This window comes from Bos grunniens, chromosome 2 (genome assembly GCF_055505025.1).
Source record: "Bos grunniens cultivar Pamir isolate PY7600 chromosome 2, Bosgru_T2T1.0, whole genome shotgun sequence".
Classification (NCBI taxonomy): Eukaryota; Metazoa; Chordata; class Mammalia; order Artiodactyla; family Bovidae; genus Bos; species Bos grunniens.
This window is the reverse complement of record NC_141166.1, coordinates 26,354,486-26,375,867: the sequence shown is the minus strand read 5'-3', so window position 1 is coordinate 26,375,867 and position 21,382 is coordinate 26,354,486. Positions and strand designations below refer to the sequence as shown.

Sequence of the window (21,382 nt, the reverse complement as noted above, 5' to 3'; positions counted from 1 at the left end):
TCTAGATCAAAAGGTTAAGACCAAAAGATTGTACAAAACAAATAAGCATTTTGCAGGTACTATGTGATACATCAAATATAAAGACCTGGCATAGCGTTATACCAATCAACATCTATTAAGAATATCAAAATACAAGGGTTTATAACTACTAGCCCAAACAGAGAAATTCCACTGGGAAGTAACACTGATTGTGTTTAGAGAAAGAAAAATACAAATGCCTATGTTTTTTAAAATACTTCAAAGCCAGAGCTGATGCTACAGAATTCAGCATTTTTGTCCTTTTAGTTTTAATGGAACAACTCAAAAGTAACTTTTGCCATAGAATCTGAACTGCAGTATTCTGGAGTCATTCTCTCCCTTTTCTCACAGATATACGATAGGAATTTGTTTTATTTAAAAGTAAAATGGCCTCAGGAGAATGAGGTTTTCAGGCTGATTCTGCTACGTACTCCTAGCTCAATGACTTCAGATCGACCACTTCTCTGAGGCTCACTTTCATCTCTGAGGTGGGGAAAGCCATGCCGTTCTGCAGCACGTCACAATATGAAGTGGCAAACAAAAACTACATGTAAAGGAACCGCAGAGAAAAAAAGCATTATAATTATTTGCTGAATGGTGTTAGTTTCACTGAACTACATGCCTATCTAGTCTTTAACTAAGAAATCGAAAAACTAATGTTCATTTACCTGTAGCTATGTTTCAACACCATAAGGTCTTGGTTGAGGAACGAAAAAAGTATTTCTGGAAACACAAAATTTAAAAATGATGCTCTCAATGTAAGAGAGCATTAGCAAGAGCCACCTAGACTTGGTATGATTAGAATGAACTCAAGTAGCCACATCCTTCACTTCTCAATGTAAAATTTCTAAAATTACTTAACTGATAAACTTTAACCTTGGATATTCATCTCAATATACAGTTTTTAAAGAGTAACTTGAAATAAGCAGACTTTAACCCAAAGCTTCCAAAATTTAGATCAACAAACTGAACTATTTTGGCAGACCCGGTATGCACATAATGAGCTGCCAAGAGTTTCAAGATAATTGATTTTAACAGCATCCCTCAAAAAATCAACCTTCTACCTGTATGCCAGGTATTAGTGTGTTGAATCCTTAATTATATTTTAAGCTCACTTTCATAATGCTCACATTGACTTAATAAGTGTTAAATGTTCATTTTATTCTAAGTGTTAGAAAATGGATAGGACAAACACACTAATACCTGGCAAACATATCATTCTGCATAAAACATAAGGACATGGCAGTCAAAGTTCACTGGAATTTTGCAATGAAGTTCTAGACTCTAAGGAAAAGATTCCAAGAAGATTGTGACATCTTTCTAAGAAGCCTCTTCTAAAGTGGGGCAGAGGGTGAATTTCTTTCTTCCTTCAAACCAGAAAAAGAAAGCAAAACTTCCTATCTTCTACTTCCCTTCCTGAGTTCTCGGTGTTCTAGTTTTTAACTCACGGGACGAAGACTTGCCTGGAAACCCCATAATGCTGCACATTTGCAAATGTTTTGAAAGGACCCAAAGGCCTAAAACTGTATAAATTAAATAAATGATACACAAGCCAAGGGCAGGTTGACCTGTTCTTCATGAACATACATTAAATGTTTTACGTATGCCTTCCTTGAGACTGAAACTGATTCTGAGTGTTGCGTGACCAATTCAAAAAGCAGGTTAAACATATGTGGTGTTTCAAAGTTTATCTCTCATGAAGACCTGACTCTGCTCAATTTCTCTGACTTACAGCCAACCATTTCACTAAAACTGAGCACTTTACATAGAGGAAGAATTTGTAATAGAATGAAATCTGCAATCTGATAATTTCATTAATTTTGCGTGAAATAAAAATAGGCTTATTTTATTTTCACTCGCTCCTTTCCAAAACTATTCAAAACCAAAACAAATGCCTTTCAAAAAATTAATTTGCTCCCAGGAGGAATTTTCATAGCTATAAGATTAGCTATAGTGAAAGTGTATGTGGAAAATCATTAGAATAGTTAAAAGCTATTTTGAAAAAGAAGTTTAGAGGAATCATATCACTGAATTTAAAGAATGACTACAAAACTATAGTGATGAAGACATTGTGGTACTGGCAAAGGAACTGGCTTATAAATCAATGGAACAGAATACAGAGTTCAGAAAGAGAGCCACACAAACACCACCAGTTGATTTTGACAAAATGCAAGCACAATTCAACAGAGAAAGAATCATCTTTTCAATAAATGGTGTTGAAACATTTGGACATCCATATGCAAAAACAAATAACCTTTGCCCTAAACATAAAACCACATGCAAAAATTAACTGAAAATGGACCACAGGCCTAAATGCAAAATCTGATATATAGGAGAAAATCTTCATAACCAGGGCTATGCACAAGGTTCTTACACATGATACTAAAAAGCACAACCATAAAATTTTAAATCGACAAACTGGACTTCACTGAAATCAAAGTATTCTGCTCTGTAAAAGACACTGTTGGAAGAATGAACAAACAAGCTCAGATCAAGAGCAAATCACACATTTGACAAAGGAGTTGAATCCAGAATAACAAGAACTCTCAAAATTTAACAATAAGAAAACAACATAATTTTAAAATGAGCAAAACACTTGAACAGATATTTCACTCAAGAGAATATATGGATGATAAATAAACACATTCAAAGGTGTTCAGTATCATTAGTCATTAGGGAAATGTGAATTAAACCATGATTAGATATCTCTAGACATCTATTCAGAATAGGTAAAATTTTAAATACTGACAATATTAAGGCTAGCACCAACACAGAGCAGCCAGACCTCTTATCCATTGCTGGTGGAATGCAGAATGGTATAGCCATTGTAGAAAATGGTTTGGCAGTTTCTTATAAAGTTAAACATACATTTAATATATAACCTACCAATCCCACACACAGGCAATTTACTCAAGAGAAATGAAATTCTGTGTTTGAACAAAACTTTTACACAAACATGTATGCCAGCTCTATTTATAATGAACAAAAACTGGACATAATCTAAATGTTCCTCAACAGGTAAATAAATAAACAAACTGTAGCACAACCAGTCAGTAGGACAGTATTCTTCAATATGATTTTGAAGGATACATGCTCCCCCATGTTCATTACAGTGCTTGGCTACAGCAGTAGCCAAGACATGAAAGCAACCTCAATGTCCATTGACAGGTGAATGGATAAAGAAGACGTGGTACACATATACCACGGGGTACTACTCAGCCAGTAAAAAGAATGAAATAATGCCATCTGCAGCACCATGGATGGACCTGGCGATTACCCATAATAGGTGAAGTAAGTCAGAGACAGAGAAAGACAAATATCATATGATATTGCTTATATGCAGAATCTTAAAAATGATATAAGTGAACTTATTTACAAAACAGAAACAGATTCACAGACTTAGAGAACAAACTTATGAGTACTAGGGGGGCAAGGGGAGGGATAAATTGGGAATTGGGGATGGACATGTACACACTGCTATATTAAAAACAACCAACAAAGACCTACTATATGGCACAGGGAACTCTGCTCAATATTCTGTAATAACCTAAACAGGAAAAAATTTGAAAAAAAAATACATACATGTATATGTATAACTGAATCACTTTAGCTACATACCTAAAACTAACACAACACTGTTAATCAACTCCAAACTAAATACTTCAAACTAAATACTAATTCCAAACTAAAATAAAATAAATGTCAATTTTTTAAAAAGAAATGAAATATTGACACATTCAGTGTCTTGGATGAATCTCAGAATAACTATACTGAGTAAAGGAAACCAGTCTGAAAGAGTTAAATACTGTATGATTCCATTTATAGGCTATTCTTAAAAGGACAAAACTGGAGAACATACCAGTGGTTGCCAGAAGCTGGGAGTGGGAGGAGGGTGTCTGTTCAACGGGAGAGCATGAAGGCATCTTGGGGGATGATGGAACTATACTGTATACTGATCGTGATGGTTGTTACATGAATACATACATGTTTTAAAATTTTTAAAAAGAATAAACATATGTATATACAAGTTCACAGAAGTACTATTCATAATAGCCAAAAGGTGGAAACAGCCCAAAGGCCCACCAGCGGATAATTAGATAAACAAACAGGGGTTTATGCATACAAATGGAGTATTATTCAGCCATAAAAAGGAATGAAGTTCTGACACACGCTACAGTGTGAATGAACCTCTGAAACATGATGCTAAGTGACAGAAGACAGACACAAAAGGTCATATGATTCCGTTCACATTAAATAATCAGAATATTTAAATCTACAGAGACAGAACACAAACTGGTAGTTGCTGGGAGATGAAGGAAATGGGGCGCAACTACTTACTGGGTACAGGGTCTCTTTTTCGGGGTGATGAAATGTTTTACAACTAGGCAGACCTGGTGGTTGCATCACACTGTGAACGTTCTAAATGCCACTGAATTGCTCACTTTAAAATGGTCTGTATGAATTTCACCTCAACGCAAAAAAAACCTAAAGTCTATTTTACTATATGACCATTTCAAAATATCATTTTAAGTCACAAAAAGAAGGAATCTAGAAAAAATAGAATTTGTAACTCAGATCACCTCCTTGAACAAAGTGTAAAGGAAGAGTTTGAGTCAGGCTGTTACATTTCCAAGGACCTCACTTCTGTACATCAGGCTCTATTCTTCCCAAAAATGCTCGTCAAAGTGGTCACTCAGAGTGGAAGAATGTTTTGGTTCCATTAAAAAACAATGCTCCTCAAAGTGGTCAGTTAGAGTGAGAAAATTTTTGTCCTGTTTAAAAAAAAAGAACTGAAGTATATGAAATCCATTTTCTTTTCAAACAACACGTAACAATAAATTTTAGAGACATATTTTGATATGGATGGACACTTGAAAGCATCATGCTAAGTGAAACAAGTCAAGTAGAGAAAGATAAGTTCAAACTCTCCTTTACATGTGGAACCTAAAAAAAAAACTTACAGAAACAGAGACCCAAATGGTAGTTAGCAAAGGGCTGTAATGTGGGGAGAAAAGGGAGATCTTGGTCAAAGGGTACAAACTTCCATTTATAAAAATAAGTTCTGGAAACCTAATGCACAACACAGTGATTATAGTTCAGTTCAGTAGCTCAGTCGTGTCCGACTCTTTGCGACCCCATGAATTAGCAGCACACCAGGTCACCCTGTCCATCACCAACTCCCGGAATTCACTCAAACTCACGTCCATCGAATCGGTGATGCTATCCAGCCATCTCATCCTCTGTCGTCCCCTTCTCCTCCTGCCCCCAATCCCTCCCAGCATCAGGGTCTTTTCCAATGAGTCAGCTCTTTGCATCAGGTGGCCAAAGTAGTGGAATTTCAGCTTCAGCATCAGTCCTTTCAATGAACACCCAGGACTGATCTCCTTCAGAATGGACTGGTTGGATCTCCTTGCAGTTCAAGGGACTCTCAAGAGTCTTCTCCAACACCACAGTTCAAAAGCATCAATTCTTCGGCGCTCAGCTTTCTTCACAGTCCAACTCTCACATCCATACATGACCACTGGAAAAACCATAGCCTTGACTAGATGGTCCTTTGTTGCCAAGGTAATATCTCTGGTTTTCAATATGCTATCTAGGTTGGTCATAACTTTCCTTCCAAGGAGTAAGAGTCTTTTAATTTCATGGCTGCAGTCACCATCTGCAGTGAGTTTGGAGTCCAAAAAAATAAAGTCTGACACTGTTTCTACTGTTTCCCCATCTATTTCTCATGAAGTGATGGGACCAGATGCCATGATCTTCATTTTCTGAATGCTGAGCTTTAAGCCAACTTTTTCACTCTCCTCTTTCACTTTCATCAAGAGGCTTTTCAGTTCCTCTTCACTTTCTGCCATAAGGGTGGTGTCATCTGCATATCTGAGGTGATTGATATTTCTCCCAGCAATCTTGATTCCAGCTTGTGCTTCTTCCAGCCCAGCATTTCTCATGATGTACTCTGCATAGAAGTTAAATAAGCAGGGTGACAATATACAGCCTTGATGTACTGTACTCCTTTTCCTATGTGGAACCAGTCTGTTGTTCCATGTCCAGTTCTAACTGTTGCTTCCTGACCTGCATACAAATTTCTCAAGAGGCAGATCAGGTGGTCTGCTATTCCCATCTCTTTCAGAATTTTCCACAGTTTATTGTGATTCACACAGTCAAAGGCTTTGGCATAGTCAGTAAAGCAGAAATAGATGTTTTTCTGGAACTCTCTTGCTTTTTCAATGATCCAGCAGATGTTGGCAATTTGATCTCTGGTTCTTCTGCCTTTTCTAAAACAAGCTTGAACATCTGGAAGTTCACGGTTCACATATTGCTGAAGCCTGGCTTGGAGAATTTTGAGCATTACTTTACTAGCATGTGAGATGAGTGCAATTGTGCAGTATTGTGTGAGCATTCTCTGGCATTACCTTTCTTTGGGATTGGAATGAAAACTGAACTTTTCCAGTCCTGTGGCCACTGCTGAGTTTTCCAAATTTGCTGGCATACTGAGTGCAGCACTTGCACAGCATCACTTTTCAGGATTTGAAAGAGCTCAACTGGAATTCCATCACCTCCACTAGCTTTGTTCATAGTGATGCTTTCTAAGGCCCACTTGACTTCACATTCCAGGATGTCTGGCTCTAGGTGAGTGATCACACTATCGTGATTATCTGGGTTGTGAAGATCTTTTTTGTACAGTTCTGTGTATTTTTGCCACCTTTTCTTAGTATCTTCTGCTTCTGTTAGGTCCATACCATTTCTGTCCTTTATCGAGCCCATCTTTGCTAAGAGAGTAGATCGTCAATGTTCTCACCGCAAAAGAAGAAATACTCATTATGTGATATGATGCAGGTATTAGCTAACATGCAGTTACAAGTGTATGTTCTGGTAATCACTTTGCAATATACAAGTGTATCAAATCAACACACTGTACATCTTACACTCACACCATGCTATATGTGAATTATATCTCAGTAAAGCTGCAGGTAGGGAGAAAGCAATCTAGCCTTTTGAGAATGGTGTTGTGTTACAGAGTATCACTTGTTCACTTTCAACAGTGGAAAGATGAAAGGGGGTGCTTATTTTGCCTTTTAAGACTGAGTGAATCTGGCAACAGGACCCCTTGTTGCCTTCAGCTGCTTCCCAGTCCCTAGGTACACCATGGGTCTGACTGCTCCATGCCTTTGTCGTCCATGTTGTTCCCTCTGCCTGTAACGCCTTTCCTCTAGTTCTTGTTCTGATCAACTCCTGGTCATCCTCTAATGCTCAGCTCTGACATCTTCTCTTCCAGGAAGCATCTCTGAACCTGGAGATGTCCAGATGAAGGGTTCTCCGCATTTCCTTGGTGCCCTGGACTTTAAAAGTGTAGTTGGTGCTGATTGTTGTATATTTCTCATAAAACAGTCTGAATTGGTTTCTGAACAAGTGCTGGTATCTCCTTATTCATACAGGATCTGTTACTCTTGCTTTAAAATGACTTCTAATTCCCTAGGTTCTATACTTTCCCAGTTGTTTTGAGTTAGCCTCCTATGGACTCTTCATACTGAAAGCAAGATTTTTCCTCCATCTCTCTCAGGATATTGGGAATTAGAACATTAAGCTAACTATACTTCAAACAATTCCAGAGTAGGACAGTGGTTTTGACATCTTAGTGCATGTACATAGAATCTGATGGAACAGATAGAATTCTCAGTTAATGCCTCTGAATAAATCAAACTCTTAACTAACCCATCAGTAAAGTAACCATTTCCCACTCAGGCCTACCCTGGCTCACTGGTGCCTGGAGAGGATATCTCTCCAAAGGCCAGCCCAATAGTATGGCAACACCCAGTAGCTGATCCAGGTTTGGCAGGACCTTCTTAAGAATATAAATTTACAACTACAAAAGCCAGGTACAAAGGAAGTATTTATTTTGAATGGGAGAAAAATTACAGTAAGTTATTACTGGAGTTACCTGTTGTGTTTACCTCTCAAGGCAGTTTAGTAGGAATTCTTACACAAAAAGTCATCCTGATTTCCTGTCCCCACCCAGGACTCTAGCACCTTCAGGGGCTCATGGACCTAAAAGCCCTATACTTGAAGTTTTATTTGCTTCCTGGGAACTCACCTCTGAGCCATAACCCACAAGTAAGATGAACAAAGACAGTACTTGACACTTACCGAGGGGCACTTATATCCCTGTGTAGTCTCTCATATAATTTTTTTTCTCATATAATTTTTATCACAATTTTGTAAGGCAAATATAATTATTGGCCGGACTTCATAGACTTACCAGCTGCCAGAGTTGCTAGGCATGCTCCCTGAAAACAGACCCCCTTCTCAGTACTTTCTTATTGTCACCTGCCTTCCCAGAAGCCACAAGCCAGTAACACAGTGGCAGTTCTGGATTGCAATGAACCTGGACCAGCTGGTCCAAGCCCAGCTCTGCCTTTACAAGCGGTGTTACTCTCCCACTTCTGTATCCTTAGACAGAAAATAGGAATACATTTATATTGCTGCTTTCTCATTACCTGTCTGGCCCCTGGAGAACTGACTGTTGATCCAAGGATAGGGATAAATTCTGATTTGGGGGAAATTATTAAAACCACGAGATCCGAAAGATCATACAGATACTAGGAATTCCTCATGTATCTCTAGGAAGCAGCCGAGGGGATGACAGAATGGAGTTCTTTGCATTACACACCTATGAAAGGATACGGCATTGAACCTGAATGTAGCAGGGGCTGTAAGTGTAGTAACTGCAACTGGTGCTCTGTAAGCTAGACTCATCCATTTCAATTCAAATTCTCCACAGGTATAAAAAGAGCAAATGATAAAACGTATCTTCTCTCAATTCCTCCCACCCTCTCCTTCCATCTCCTGTGTCAAGCCTGTTCTCTATGTCTGTCTCCATGTTTCTATTCCGGTCCTGTAAACAGGTTCAGCAGTACTATTTTTCTAGATTCCACATATATGCCTTAATACATGAAATTTGTTTTTCTGACTTACTTCATTCTGTGTAACAGGTTCTAGGCTCATCTACCTCACTAGAACTCACTCAAATGTGTTCCTTTTTATGGCTAAGTAATATCTCACTGTATATATGTACCATCCATTCATCTCTCAATGGACATCTAGGTATACATTATCATATGTAAAACAGATAGCTAATAGGAACTTGTTGAATAACACAGGGAGCTCAATCCAGTGCTCTGTGACAACCCAGAGGAGTGGGATGGGGTGGGGGCTTGAGGGGAGGTTCAAGAGGGAGGGGATATATGCATACTTATGGCTGATTCACAGTGTTGTATGGCAGAAGCCAACACAATATTGTAAATTGATTATCCTCCAATTAAAAATAAAAAATTTTTTTAATGTATTGTCTTCAGAACCAGTCTCCTAGAGACTGCACAGGATTCTGAGTTCAGGAAGGGTGGGCAAGGTTAACACAGGAAACAAAAGGGAACCCAAATTGTTCTTCACCACTATTCTCCAGCCTTCACTTCTGGCAACAAAACTGGGGGTTTGTGTGGGGAAAAGAGGCTAGAAGGGTAAAAGTTGGTGAAAATCTACAAATCACCCAGGATTAGGAAAAAGACAAAGAATAACAAAGATGTCCCCAGTCTTTCTTCCCACTTTGAGCTGATTTTGATCTGAAAGTTTTATCAGTTTTTAGCATTCTAAGATGATGGACATTTCCTAATATGTCCAGATACCGTGATTTTTTAAATCATCCTGAAAAACATAAAATTGAGCTTTAAATTGAGTAATTTTAAAACTAAAATAAAACAATTTTTCAAAATCTGTCTGAAAAAAATTTCTCTAAGTGGAAAAGTTTCCACAGTTTTTTATTGGTGAAAATATCCTAGATTATTCTATTTCTATTGCCTGAGTTTCCCCTTCTGGCTTTGCTGGTGGGCTAGAGGGTAAAGAATCTGCAAGCAGGTCACCTAAGGAAATTTGTAAATTCAGTGAATTCCAGTTTCTTAAGCAGCTACTGCTCTCCATTTGAACTTTGTTTCCAAGTAGAAATGCCCCTTAAGCCCCCAAACATTGTTCCATCCTAAGTAGCATTACACAGGGCAAGAGAGAATTTATGTGTTGACACTACTAAATAGCTGAAGTTATTAATATATTCAAAAACTGACCATATAATTTGTTTTCCTAGCTCTGTTTACAATTCACCCTGGGTGACCTTCAAATCAGATTTTAAGAAGGCAGTTTTCAAGTGCCAGGACTGGTGTGTTAAAATGCCAAGCAATTGAGTACTTAGTTCAGTAATGGACTTTTTACAAAGGCAGAAACTTTTATATTAATAGATACATTCTGGAACAATATGTCAAAAAGCTGCATAACAGACCCTTCAGATCTATTACTGTCCCTCCAAACAAAACCCATTATGCACAAAGCCAACATCAAACAGCAATCCACAGCAGCCTGTTACAAAGGATCCGAATACAGTCCTCAGCGGCCCCTTTAAAAGGTGGCCACATTTTGCAATTCGGAGATCAGTTCGACCTATCTGCAGACATTCCAACGGGGGCTTGGGGTTTCCCGCTCTCTCACCCAGACACCCCTGAGGGAGTTGGAAATCTTTGTAAATCAGTTTGCTCACACCATTCAAAGAAGCGTGTGGTTGATGTTCTTCGTTTTTTACAATGACCCCATAAAAGTGGAATCCAAAAATATCCTTCCTAACCCTAGGAACAGAAACCCATTCTGCCTCCAATCAGTCCTCCAGTCCTGCCTCCTCCCCTCGACCATCTACTAAGGTTAAGGGCTTATTCAGGACTTTTCTTGCAAGAAAGTGTCTCAACAGCCAGGCACGGAGGGAAGAGCTAGGGTCCCGGTGGCGGCTTCACCCAGTTTGCACGGAGGCAGCAGGAACGCTCAGCCCAATCCTTCATATTATCTGAGCACAGCTTTTGCAGGTTAAGTTTTTTGGCTGTTTGTTTTTTTTTTTTTCCATGAAAGAACTTTTCTTGGATGGCTCAACGCGTTTGTCTTTAAGGGTTGTGAAAGGAGAAATCATGCATATTTCAGCCAGCTCCAGATGAAACGAGTTAAGTGATTCTCCAGCATGCTAATGTTTGAAAATGCCATATTTGTGCCATATTTGGTCCTTTGACTAGGAACACAACTTCAACGCGACCTCCTCCCCCCTGCAGCCCCCTTCCACCTCCTCCCACCCCCTCCTACTCCTTTATGTATATATGTTGCATAATTATGGAGCAGTGAGTATTTATCACCTTTTCTGGGCAGTAAGCAGAAAGAAATACAATACCATTACTTCCAGTTACTGCCTTTCCCAAGATAATTAGGTAACACAGTGGAGGGAGCTCCGATCGCCTAACGCTGTTCAAGTTAAGTGATTGACATGGCTCTGTCTGGCTGCTCTATTAACTGTTTCATTTTGTTGCTATTTGCAGTTTGCTTGGCTAATACTCCGAACAAATACAGACTGTTTCTTTAGCCCTTTTTTTCTCTTTGACCTTCTCCTGCCCATTTTCTTTGACTCACTTCAAACTGTCTTGAAAAGGCCTGTTGAATACACACAGTCCATCAGAGGCCCAGGTTCATCCCTACCCCTGCCCTGAATGCCTTACTTCAAAGATGGGCCGCATTCTTTAATTGCCCTTTGAATTAATATCAAAGGGTCACAATGCGAGTGCCAAAAGAGAAAGGGGCTTTAATGAAGCAAAGAGCTACCATTCATTTGCAGATAAGCACGTTTTTATGCCTGAACGGTCACCAAGCTACAGGCTTCAGGAAGAGGAGGCTGTCCGTCCTGAGAGGACTATTTCTTAAGTAGTGATTAGTTCAAACAAACAAGAGTAAACAAATAAAAGAAAAAGTCTACAGACAGCGACAACATACAATAAATAATAAGACGAAAATCAGGAGCTGCACATCCCCCTCCCGTACTTCCCTTAAAAAAAAAAGCTGCACCGAATTAGCAAATCCATTCACCATTTTTAATCCCATATTTCAACACTGAAATTCCAAGGACGAGGTTCAGTCACATGCCTGAGATGAAATACTTTCAGTCTGAAATTTTGCACCACGGGTAACACAGAGGGACAAGCATATGACTTTAAAATGCAGGAAAGAAACAGTATCTTTCAAAAATATATCCCAGTGCTCAAGACATAATTAACTTTCAAAGTGAATATTTGTGCTTAAATAATTGATTCTTCATGAACACTTTCAGTACAGAGACTGTCGTTTGCATCTAAAATAGGAAAATACCTCTGTGTATCTTTTTATGCATGAAGGTCATATTTTCCAACTCTCCCAGATAAATCACCATTTAGTGGCCATTGTCTTCATGGTGGCCCCTGTAATACTGTAGCAGCAAGTCTAGAATGATCCACTAACAGCACCAGAGGTCACTGTAAGGTAAAATACAGCTCAAATCATAAATGATTACAGAGTGAAACAGTAATCTATGCTTCCCCTCGTCATCACTCGCCTTTTGGAGAGCTTGGTGATTAAGGAAGGATTTCAGTCCTGGTGAATTATCATCCTAGCTGAAACTCAGACAACATTCTTGGTGCCTAGCTACAAAGTACATGGCTGGCTTCTGGTAGACATAACATTTGGACCATTGCCTGGACATTTCTCTTCCATGGATGCCTTGGTAAACAGAGTTTATGTTACTCTCAATGACGTAACAAGGAAAGTCCTTGTTCAAATGTTCCAATCAGTCTCCAAAAGTGACTTGCCAGTTTTGATCTGTGCACACACACACACACACACACACACACAAATTGCCACAGCTATGTTAAAAGAAAGAGAGAAAGAAAGTGTTCTCCCTTATCTTTGAAGAAATCAAAAGCATCTTCTCTTCACTGGCCTTCATTTCCATGGGCTTGTCCATCTGGTTCAGAGTTGCCAAAACAGTGAGAAAAGGGCAGCAAATAAATGTCAGACAGGCAGCCAATCTGCATAAATCTCCAACTCCTTCCAGAGAGACTCCTTCCTGACCTGCTGGGCCTTCCAATTTTGTGACATGAGCCAACGGGCATCGGAACAATACGGAAATCAAAAAGACTTATTTTGCACAAATCCAAGCCTTTGAAGCAGCTTCTCCCATACCACTTTTCCACTAGATGTACACCAGTGTGCCGCTCTGCAAAAAAGCGGAATCATCCCAGCAACCAAGTCCCACATGTCCTGGATATAGAATTATTTCAGGGTATTCTGGACTGACCACAGGAAGACCCACTTAATTCTTGTTAAACTGTACCCTAAGAAAGCACATTAAGGCAAATGGACCACCAAACCTTCTTTCACTGAATACAAAAGCGATGGGTAGATTATAAAGAAGTAACTCTTTATACTTGCTCAGAACTTGAAATGTATTCAGGGCCACTAACACATCACAACAATCCTTGGAGACAGCAGAGCATCTTACTGTCCACCTCACTTCAGAGGAATCCAACTCGGAATGGCTACTAAGTTTCCCTTCATCACTCAGCTAGCTAGAGATTGAACTGGGACCTAAAGCAAAATCTTTTAACAACAACAACAAAAAATCCTTCATAAAAACCACAGTTATATCTGGTGCAGAACTAGATCAGCAGTCCAACTGTGTGGGTTTTTGGGTTTTTTTAACCAAAATCCACAAGTGGAATAAACTTCAAGACACTGCAGATCCAGCTTCATGAGCCACAGGAAAATTGTTTGGATCATGTATTTCAATACTTCCTCAGGATGCTACAGTCATACAAATACAACCATTGAGAGGCTCCATTCAAACATGGTACTGATACTGATGATAAGGGTACTGATGATCATGATGAAGTCTTGCATTCCTCCAGGGCTTTAACTCTTTCATATCCACTATTGGATGGAATTAAATAATTCTTTGACATGAGAAAAAAATTTTTTTTCACTGTCAAGTGCCAAGGAATACAGTAATAGAAGTCTCTAATATGTTAGGTGAAGTAAAGCAATGTGAAGTTTTTAAATCAAAACAGCTTAGTCACTGAAGCTACCCCAGTCATAGGTTTCTTATCACCTCTGTTACTCTCAATAAAACTAAGGGGCACTTGGTACCCAAGTAAAATTTGTATCCCCAAGGGACAAACTGTTCACGGTAGAGTTCTTTCCCAGCCACCTACTCTTTTGCAGCTTCTGAAATTCAGGTTCACGGAAAAGACCCCTATCTGAAGCTTAATTTGCAAGCTGAAAAAATGCAACAGGAAAGGTATTGCAACTTCACGAATAGCTGTTTTATTAAAGGGGCTTTCTAGACTTAAAGCCTTGTCCAGATGCAAGCTATATCTCTCTCCCAAAGATTTCCACTTTCTCTGCGTCACCAAGTCTTAACCAACAGCGCCGCGGTTTTGCATGCAACCTTCTAGGCAGACAATGTTGACCTGAGAGCTGATGATGACTATTAATAGTTTAGGAAATACCGCATAGCAGTCTCCACTGTTTATCCCCATTAGGCATTGAAAGCACACTTGGAAGACTCTCTCACCTTGAAGAAAAAGCAGAGTAGGCTGTCCTGAAATCTGGAGACTTACAAAAGTGGTATTAGCTTGACTTCTTTTAAAATGTCAGTCTACCTCTTCTGTTCTTGCTGCCACTTCTCCCAAGAAGCAGCACGGTGCCCAAGTAAGGAATAAGTGTTATGTCAACTAAAGAGGCTTAAAGGGGAAGAAAATGTGATCTAAACAAACCTCCCTGAGCAGACATCCTGCTGTAGGCTTCAATGGGAAACATTTGTTATGAAGTAATAAGAATTTGCATAATTTTGGCGAAGACTTTGTTTTCAAAGTAATTCTCTTTTTCACCTGCTTAGCCCTTTGCCGTGTATGGCTTTGGTTAAGTTTTGTTGATGGAGGCTCATGTTTAACCAACTGTTTTTAATTTACAAATTAAACTTGTCAGAAGTAGAAATCCTTCCCTTGGAACTCTTCCAATATGTCAAGAATTAATTCTAATGAAAACGGCATTGCCTAAATGCAGGATGGCCAGCCACTTATTTTATTTACACAAAGTCCTTCTCAGTTTCTTTGATAAAAGCAGCTAAATCTTTTTCCTCTTTCATGTTTTGTCAGCACTTGATTCCTTTTGTCCCTTGGCTATTTGCCTAGCTGTGGACAATAAGGCAGGAAGAATAGAAGCAGATTGTTGGAATGGCCCTCAATAAACCTAATTATGACATGTTGACTGCCCTCACCATGACACAGTCAAGGGACCCAGGCTTATTCAATTACCCTTGCCAGGTTTCTCTTTCAGACCTAAAGTTATCCTTTGACTGTTTGTATTTCTGAACAGTATTCATGTTCATTGTGAAAGAAAATCCCCTGGACTTTGAGGGGTTTTTAAGTTGATGCTGTTATTGTAGCTAATTTTTATTAACTGAATGATAACATGATAAAGAAATAGACTTTTGTTATGTAATAAGAACAAATCAGTGTGTGCTTAAAAGTTACACCTCTCTTTCCCTTCTCTTCCAGCCAGCCTGGCAGGACATGTAACCTGAATTAATAAACAAAATAATTTCTCCAACCTGCATGTCCCTTTCAACGTGATACTGAGTTGAGCTCCACAGATCGGCACTGTTGCTTCAGAGAGTCTTCTTAACTTAAAAAATAATAATCACATAATTGGGGGTAGCTTGGAGTTCTGTTTTTTGTTTTTTTTTAAAACCACCAAGAAGGTTCCTTGCCATATTAACCCCAGAGAACATAAGTTCATTGGTACCTTTATGCCAACAGCAATTTCTTCAGCTGTTTGAGATAGACGGGATGCACAGTATTTAATTAAAACGCTGGCTGCTGGTTGGAGGAGCCCTTTCCTCCTCCGACAGATTGTTCAGAGATCATGCCAGTGGTTCCTGCAAAGCCAGTGTATAAAAGCTGCGTGTCAAGTGAACAAAAGAGTGAGAAAATGAAGGAATGCCAAAAATCAGCTCCTGATCCATCCTAGCTTTTAAGTCAACTAGGTCTGATAGAATCAATAGTCAATTGCATTTAAAGCTATAGGAAGCCTAGCAGGAGAGACTGTTTTGTAAGTCGCAGCATCTCTGGGTAATTTCTTTTTCTTTTTCCTTTCTGTCTTCTGTTGAGAAACTCATTGTTCTCTTTAAGTAATTTGACAGCTCTTGGGACTATAATAGAGTAAAAAAAAATTCAGCCACAATATAACAAAGTTGGTGCTATAATTTCTTGAATTTGTTCCTCAGTTCACTTTCCTCATTAAAAAATTCCCATCATTTGAGTAAAAGCAAATCTAAACTATTTTCCATCCTGCAAGTGAATGTGGAGTTTGGTGGGGTTTTGTTTTTCACTTTCTAGGGAAATTATCTTTTTAATCTTAATGTGAGAAATCAACTTCAGGAAGGACTCTTCATTCTGTATATAAAGATACAAAATCCTTAGCCTCTGAAGAAGAAGTTTAAATATTCCTTTTACTTCCCTAGAACGTGTTCTCTGTGGGTCCCTTTCCTTGCAAATAGCAACAGTTTCAATTTCTCCAAATCCTAAAGGGATATTTTTCCTCTAGAACATTCAAACGGAATTGTAGAACAGTCTTTATAAGTATTATTAATATAAATACTTAATGTATATATTATTATATGGCATATATATTTACTTTATAGAATGTCATCTTACTGTTTAGTTTTAGCATTTGTTGATTTCATTTTCTTTCATTCGTATACATTTGCATTCACATTGACTTTCAAGAATTGTCCCTCTGAACAATTACAAAAATGATCATAATGGTACTCTATCTATAAACAAATAGAAGCATGGAAAACATTAAAAAGTCTTACCACTAGAAAGTTGAGTGTCCTTCCAAAGTGTTCAAATTACTTTAATCAGCAAATGTAACCTCATGTATAAAGTTTTTAAAAGTCTGCTTTTGCTACTTTAGAGTGGAAATGTTATTAAAATATCCAAGATGTCTCAATATTTTAACCTGAAGCATATGTATTTTTGCATTCCCTAAAATGTTTTAATGTTTTTATACAGTTAAATAGAATAACAAGTCTTCTTAGAATCTCAACTAGCACTTCCCTAAGAAAACATGAAAAAAAAAATAAGTACAAGAAATCAAATACTCAGATCGAATACTGCTCACCACCCCAAACCTGGCATTATAAATGCCTGCCGTTTTAAAAGTTATAGTTATCTGGCTATTCAAGCTATGTTAAACAAATGGATGCCATAACTCTCACAAATTCAACTTCTTCAAAGCTGATGGAACTCAATTCACGTGGCAGTGTAAGTCAGAAGTTTGCTTAGGGATACAGAAAAGGGAGTCAATAATTTGAATTGTTTTGATTTGTATGGAGTTACTCAACAAAAATTCTAATGTTGACTAAAAGTAGCTGAGATCAGATTTCCTCTTTAATCTATAGGTCAAGTAGTGACTTTCTCTCCTATCAAATAAAAATTTTAATTTGTGATTCAAAGTTCAAAATTGCAATACATTTGATCTGAGTACAGGATAATCACTAAGAAAAACAGAAACAAACTCTTTCATATGGTAAACAGTAGTACTTATTATTCTGAATGTATAAAGGGGTACAGTTTCTCTTCCTGATATTCTCATTTTATAATGTTCTGCTTCTATTTTTAAAGATTGGTAGATACGTTGTAGCGGTATTGGCTTACAAAATCTATTTGCTTAAGATAAAACTACAACAAAATTAGAGCCAAATATTTCAGAAACATAAGAAAAGTTATAAACGCAAATATTAGATTGGCTATTTTATATACTCTAAAAATTCCTCAAATAAAAAATGACTTTTCACAACACATTTTACATTGTTAATTTTATCATTTGGTCTTTGTAATTAAGGACTGTAGCATTTGAATGAACCATTGTCTATTTTCAGAATATATATTAAAAAGTTGATAAGTAGTATGTGTTGACTTCTGAAATAATTATCCTCCACAAAAATAAAAGTTAAAAAGTGACGGGGGAAAAACTTACTGAAATCTTCCCTTGTTAGGCTAGGACAGCTTGCTCTGAATTGTTTTCAATGTAACAAAAAATACTTCTTACATCCTCTCCAAGTTTCTAAAACGCTTCATAGCAAAGTTCTCAAAAAATGATAAAAGTTTTTAGATGTGGATGATCTCCCATTTAATCTTGAGTTTCCTCACCAAATGTTTGGTATGGAAATTTTTAATTGATTCAAATATGATTTTTTAAATTTGTATGTGTATAGGCATGTATTATAACTCAGAAACAAAAAAACAAATCTTGTGAGAACTACGAGTGAGGAAGCTAATTTAAATTTAAGAAATGACAGCAGAATTCGATGAAGTGAACGCACCATTGTCTTGATTCTCTCCTCAAGCCCAGGCAGTTTCTAGCTTTGACCTCGTGGGCTGCCAGAAATCTGTGTCCCTCTCTGGGTGTTGGGGAAAATGTCGAGGCATAGATGATGTGAAAGAAGGAAAGTTACTGTCCTGTTTAAGCAACTCCAACTTAAAGCAAAGTTCTCTAACCAATACCCCCAAGCCTTTCCAGCCTCATCTGGAAGCTGCAGCTATGAGAGGAGGTCCAAGAAAGCAAGCGTTTCCCCACATGGGGAAAAGCCAGTGTGTCCACCTGCTGAACAGTACAGCAAGGCCCCACTGCCACTATCCTTTCCCTGAGACAGAAAACAGGCAGGAGCTACTCACCTTCTAAGACATTGAGGGCCCACAGGCCTCTCCATTCTTGCCCTGATTCCCTGACTGCCTGAGGCCCCACTGTTTCCTCAAACAGCTGCCCGGGCCTTCCCAAAGTCTATCAAGAGCTTCATGTGACCACAGCTGCCACAACCTGCCAGGCTGAGAAAGACCATCACCTTTACCTAGCCTATGCTTCCATCTTCAAGAGCAAGGGAGAATGAGGTCCAGAGAGGGAATACCACCTGTTCACAGTGATAGTTGTAAAGACCTAAAAGAAATATCTAAAAATTGCCAAATACACCTTAACAGCTGAGGGCACCAAGCCCCCACCCCATCAGAATTACAGTCATACCCACTGACCTGTATGCAGTGAGTGAATGGAGGTTCCTCCAGATTGATGGAGCTGGTGGTCTATGATCCCTGTAAGGGTCTCCACGCAAGGATTGAGAATACTGTACAGTCGAAGGGCCATGTGGGTGAATTCTCAGCACCTCTGGATTGCTAGACACAGACTTTGGCTCCATAAATAAACAAGGTAGGGCATAAGAAACAAGGAAACATCCTGGAAACTTTTAAAGTCAAAGATACAAGTGGAGGGTAACTGAGTATCAGAATTATTATTATCATCATTGCTTTGCTCTCAAACACAGCTGTGCCAGGCCTTTACTGTATGTACAGGCAGCCTCTACCTTTCCCACACTAAACTGAACAAGGACAAGGCTAGATGCAGTTTCATGAGCCCCGAAGCTTTTATAATTCAGAGAGCCCCTGTAAGGAACACACACAGGTGAGGGGCTCTGGAACTGAAGGTTCATCAGCTCTGTGGCAAACCCACCTCTGCCCAGGACTCCTCTCTCATCCTCCACTTGAGAGGGCCTGGGAGAGACGGGGGCTGTTTCTAGGTGCTCGTATGCACTGTTGTTAATACTTGCAAAACATTAATCAAGTCTAAGTGTCAACTTTGGGGGCTCAGCAGTAAGCCAAGATCATCAGAGTCAACAAACTTAGCAGGATGTTTCTGAACCCCATATATCACAGGTGGACCAAATGCCAGGGGTCCCTCTGGGACCCTAGTGGCTTACATCCTCCAAAGCCACATGTTTCTGAGGCTCTCCAGAATGCCAGCACTGAGACTTTAGGAAACTCTTGCATTCCGGAAGACTCCTGGAAGTGCTTCAGAGCACTTTCCAGAAGCTCTCCTAGCCAGTGGATCCATCATAAATGCCCCTTGGGCCCTACCTGTTTTGAGGAGGAGAACCTCACTTCCTCTGACCACTGACAATTATCCAGGCACCATTAGAAGCACGGATACCCAAATCAGATATCTGCTTCCTGGGAGGGTTGTGAGCACAGAGGCAGGATGGGCCCCAAAGTGCCCTCCCTGGCTCCAAGCCAGAACAGATGCTGTACGTCCTTCCTCTGGCCCTGCTTTTTGCCAGAAAGCCCAAAAGACACAAGCCAAGGCCTTGCCCTGGCATCCTGGATGTATCAGAAATCCACCTGCAGGGGAGAATGCTCTTGAGCCCCACCTGGCCCTGCCTCCCCCTGAGTACTCAGTGGGGTACCATGCCCTGGAAAACCAAACTCACCAGCAAAGAGCTTCCTCAGAGCAGAACTAATCCTGCCCATTCACAGTGAAGCTGGTATCTGCTGGAGTGTGACCTGAGGGGCATCAGAAACCTGCCCCTTGCCTCCACCAAAAAGCTGTCCTACATGGGTACCTGGAATTCTGCCACTGGAGGTTCATTCCTCTATGCCAGGAGACCAGCTCCCAGGGGCCTGTAGGTGTGTGTGGAATCAGGGTACACAAGCGGAGAGTAAACCAGGCACAAAGAAGCGGGATGGCAGGGAGACAGGAAAGGAGAGGGAACAGCAGCTAAGACTGACCTCCCCCTTGTTACCCAAGGTCAGCCCCTAAAGCCCTTTGTGAAGGGCAAGTGACAAAAACATTTTCAAGGAGTTTGGGAACAGAGGATTGAGGGCAGGGAGATTATCAAACGTCCCTGTAAAAAAACCCAAACTTGGGACTTCCCTGGTGGTCCGGTGGCTAAGACTCTGAATTCCCAATGCAGAGGATCCAGGTTTGTTCCCTGGTCAAGGAACTAGATTCCATATGCCACAACTAAGAAATGGTGCAGCCGAATAAATGATCTTAAAAAAAAAAAAAAACAAACTTGTTCCACTAACATCACTTCTTATTAAACTATGGTCTGAGTGACCATCTTCTAAAGTTTTTCCAAAAGGATTTTCCAAGAACCAGAAATGTCAATGTGAAAGATAGTCAGTGTCTTCCCAAATGAATTTAATTTGAGCTTTCTATTTTAAAAATAAATAAAAAGGATTCATTTCAGGGGAAAAATCGTTACTTTTAAACGAGTAACATTAAATTACAGTAATTCAATAAAATGATGAAAGTTCGCCAACCAGCAAAATGAAGACCAAATTCAGCTCTCTATGTCATTTGTATTTTGTAATAAGGAAATTGTTCCTCTCCTTATCTGCCCAAGGTATCTGCTAGGACTCCACTGGGAATAAAAGCTTATGCAGTGGCTGTCGGTTTCAATTTTTCTAAAAAGACAAACCACATGACACAAAGGTGTGCCAGGGAATGAGTACTTGACCTGAACACGATGTGTTTGTTTCCACATCCATTTATTGAACCTCTGATGAAAACAAAATTAGGCAGCCTTCCCAGCCCCCAAAGAGCGTTATGCTCATGACGACCCAAGAAAACCCACTTTCCACAGGCAGGATGA

The 21,382-nt window shown here is 39.4% G+C and overlaps 1 protein-coding gene across 5 annotated transcripts in view; it reads right to left on the bottom strand.

Moving 5' to 3' along the window:
* Positions 1–21,382, bottom strand: part of PAX3 (paired box 3) — a 101,704-nt gene that overhangs the window by 62,303 nt on the left and 18,019 nt on the right. The window contains exon 1 of one of the 5 annotated variants that reach the window (XM_086366331.1): positions 12,229–12,274. The exons of the other annotated variants lie outside the window; for them this stretch is intronic. Within the exon in view, the coding sequence (XP_086222457.1) occupies positions 12,229–12,259 (31 nt within the window). The 5' untranslated portion in view covers positions 12,260–12,274. Of the gene's footprint in view, positions 1–12,228; positions 12,275–21,382 lie in introns of those variants that run through there. 5 annotated transcript variants of the gene reach the window in all.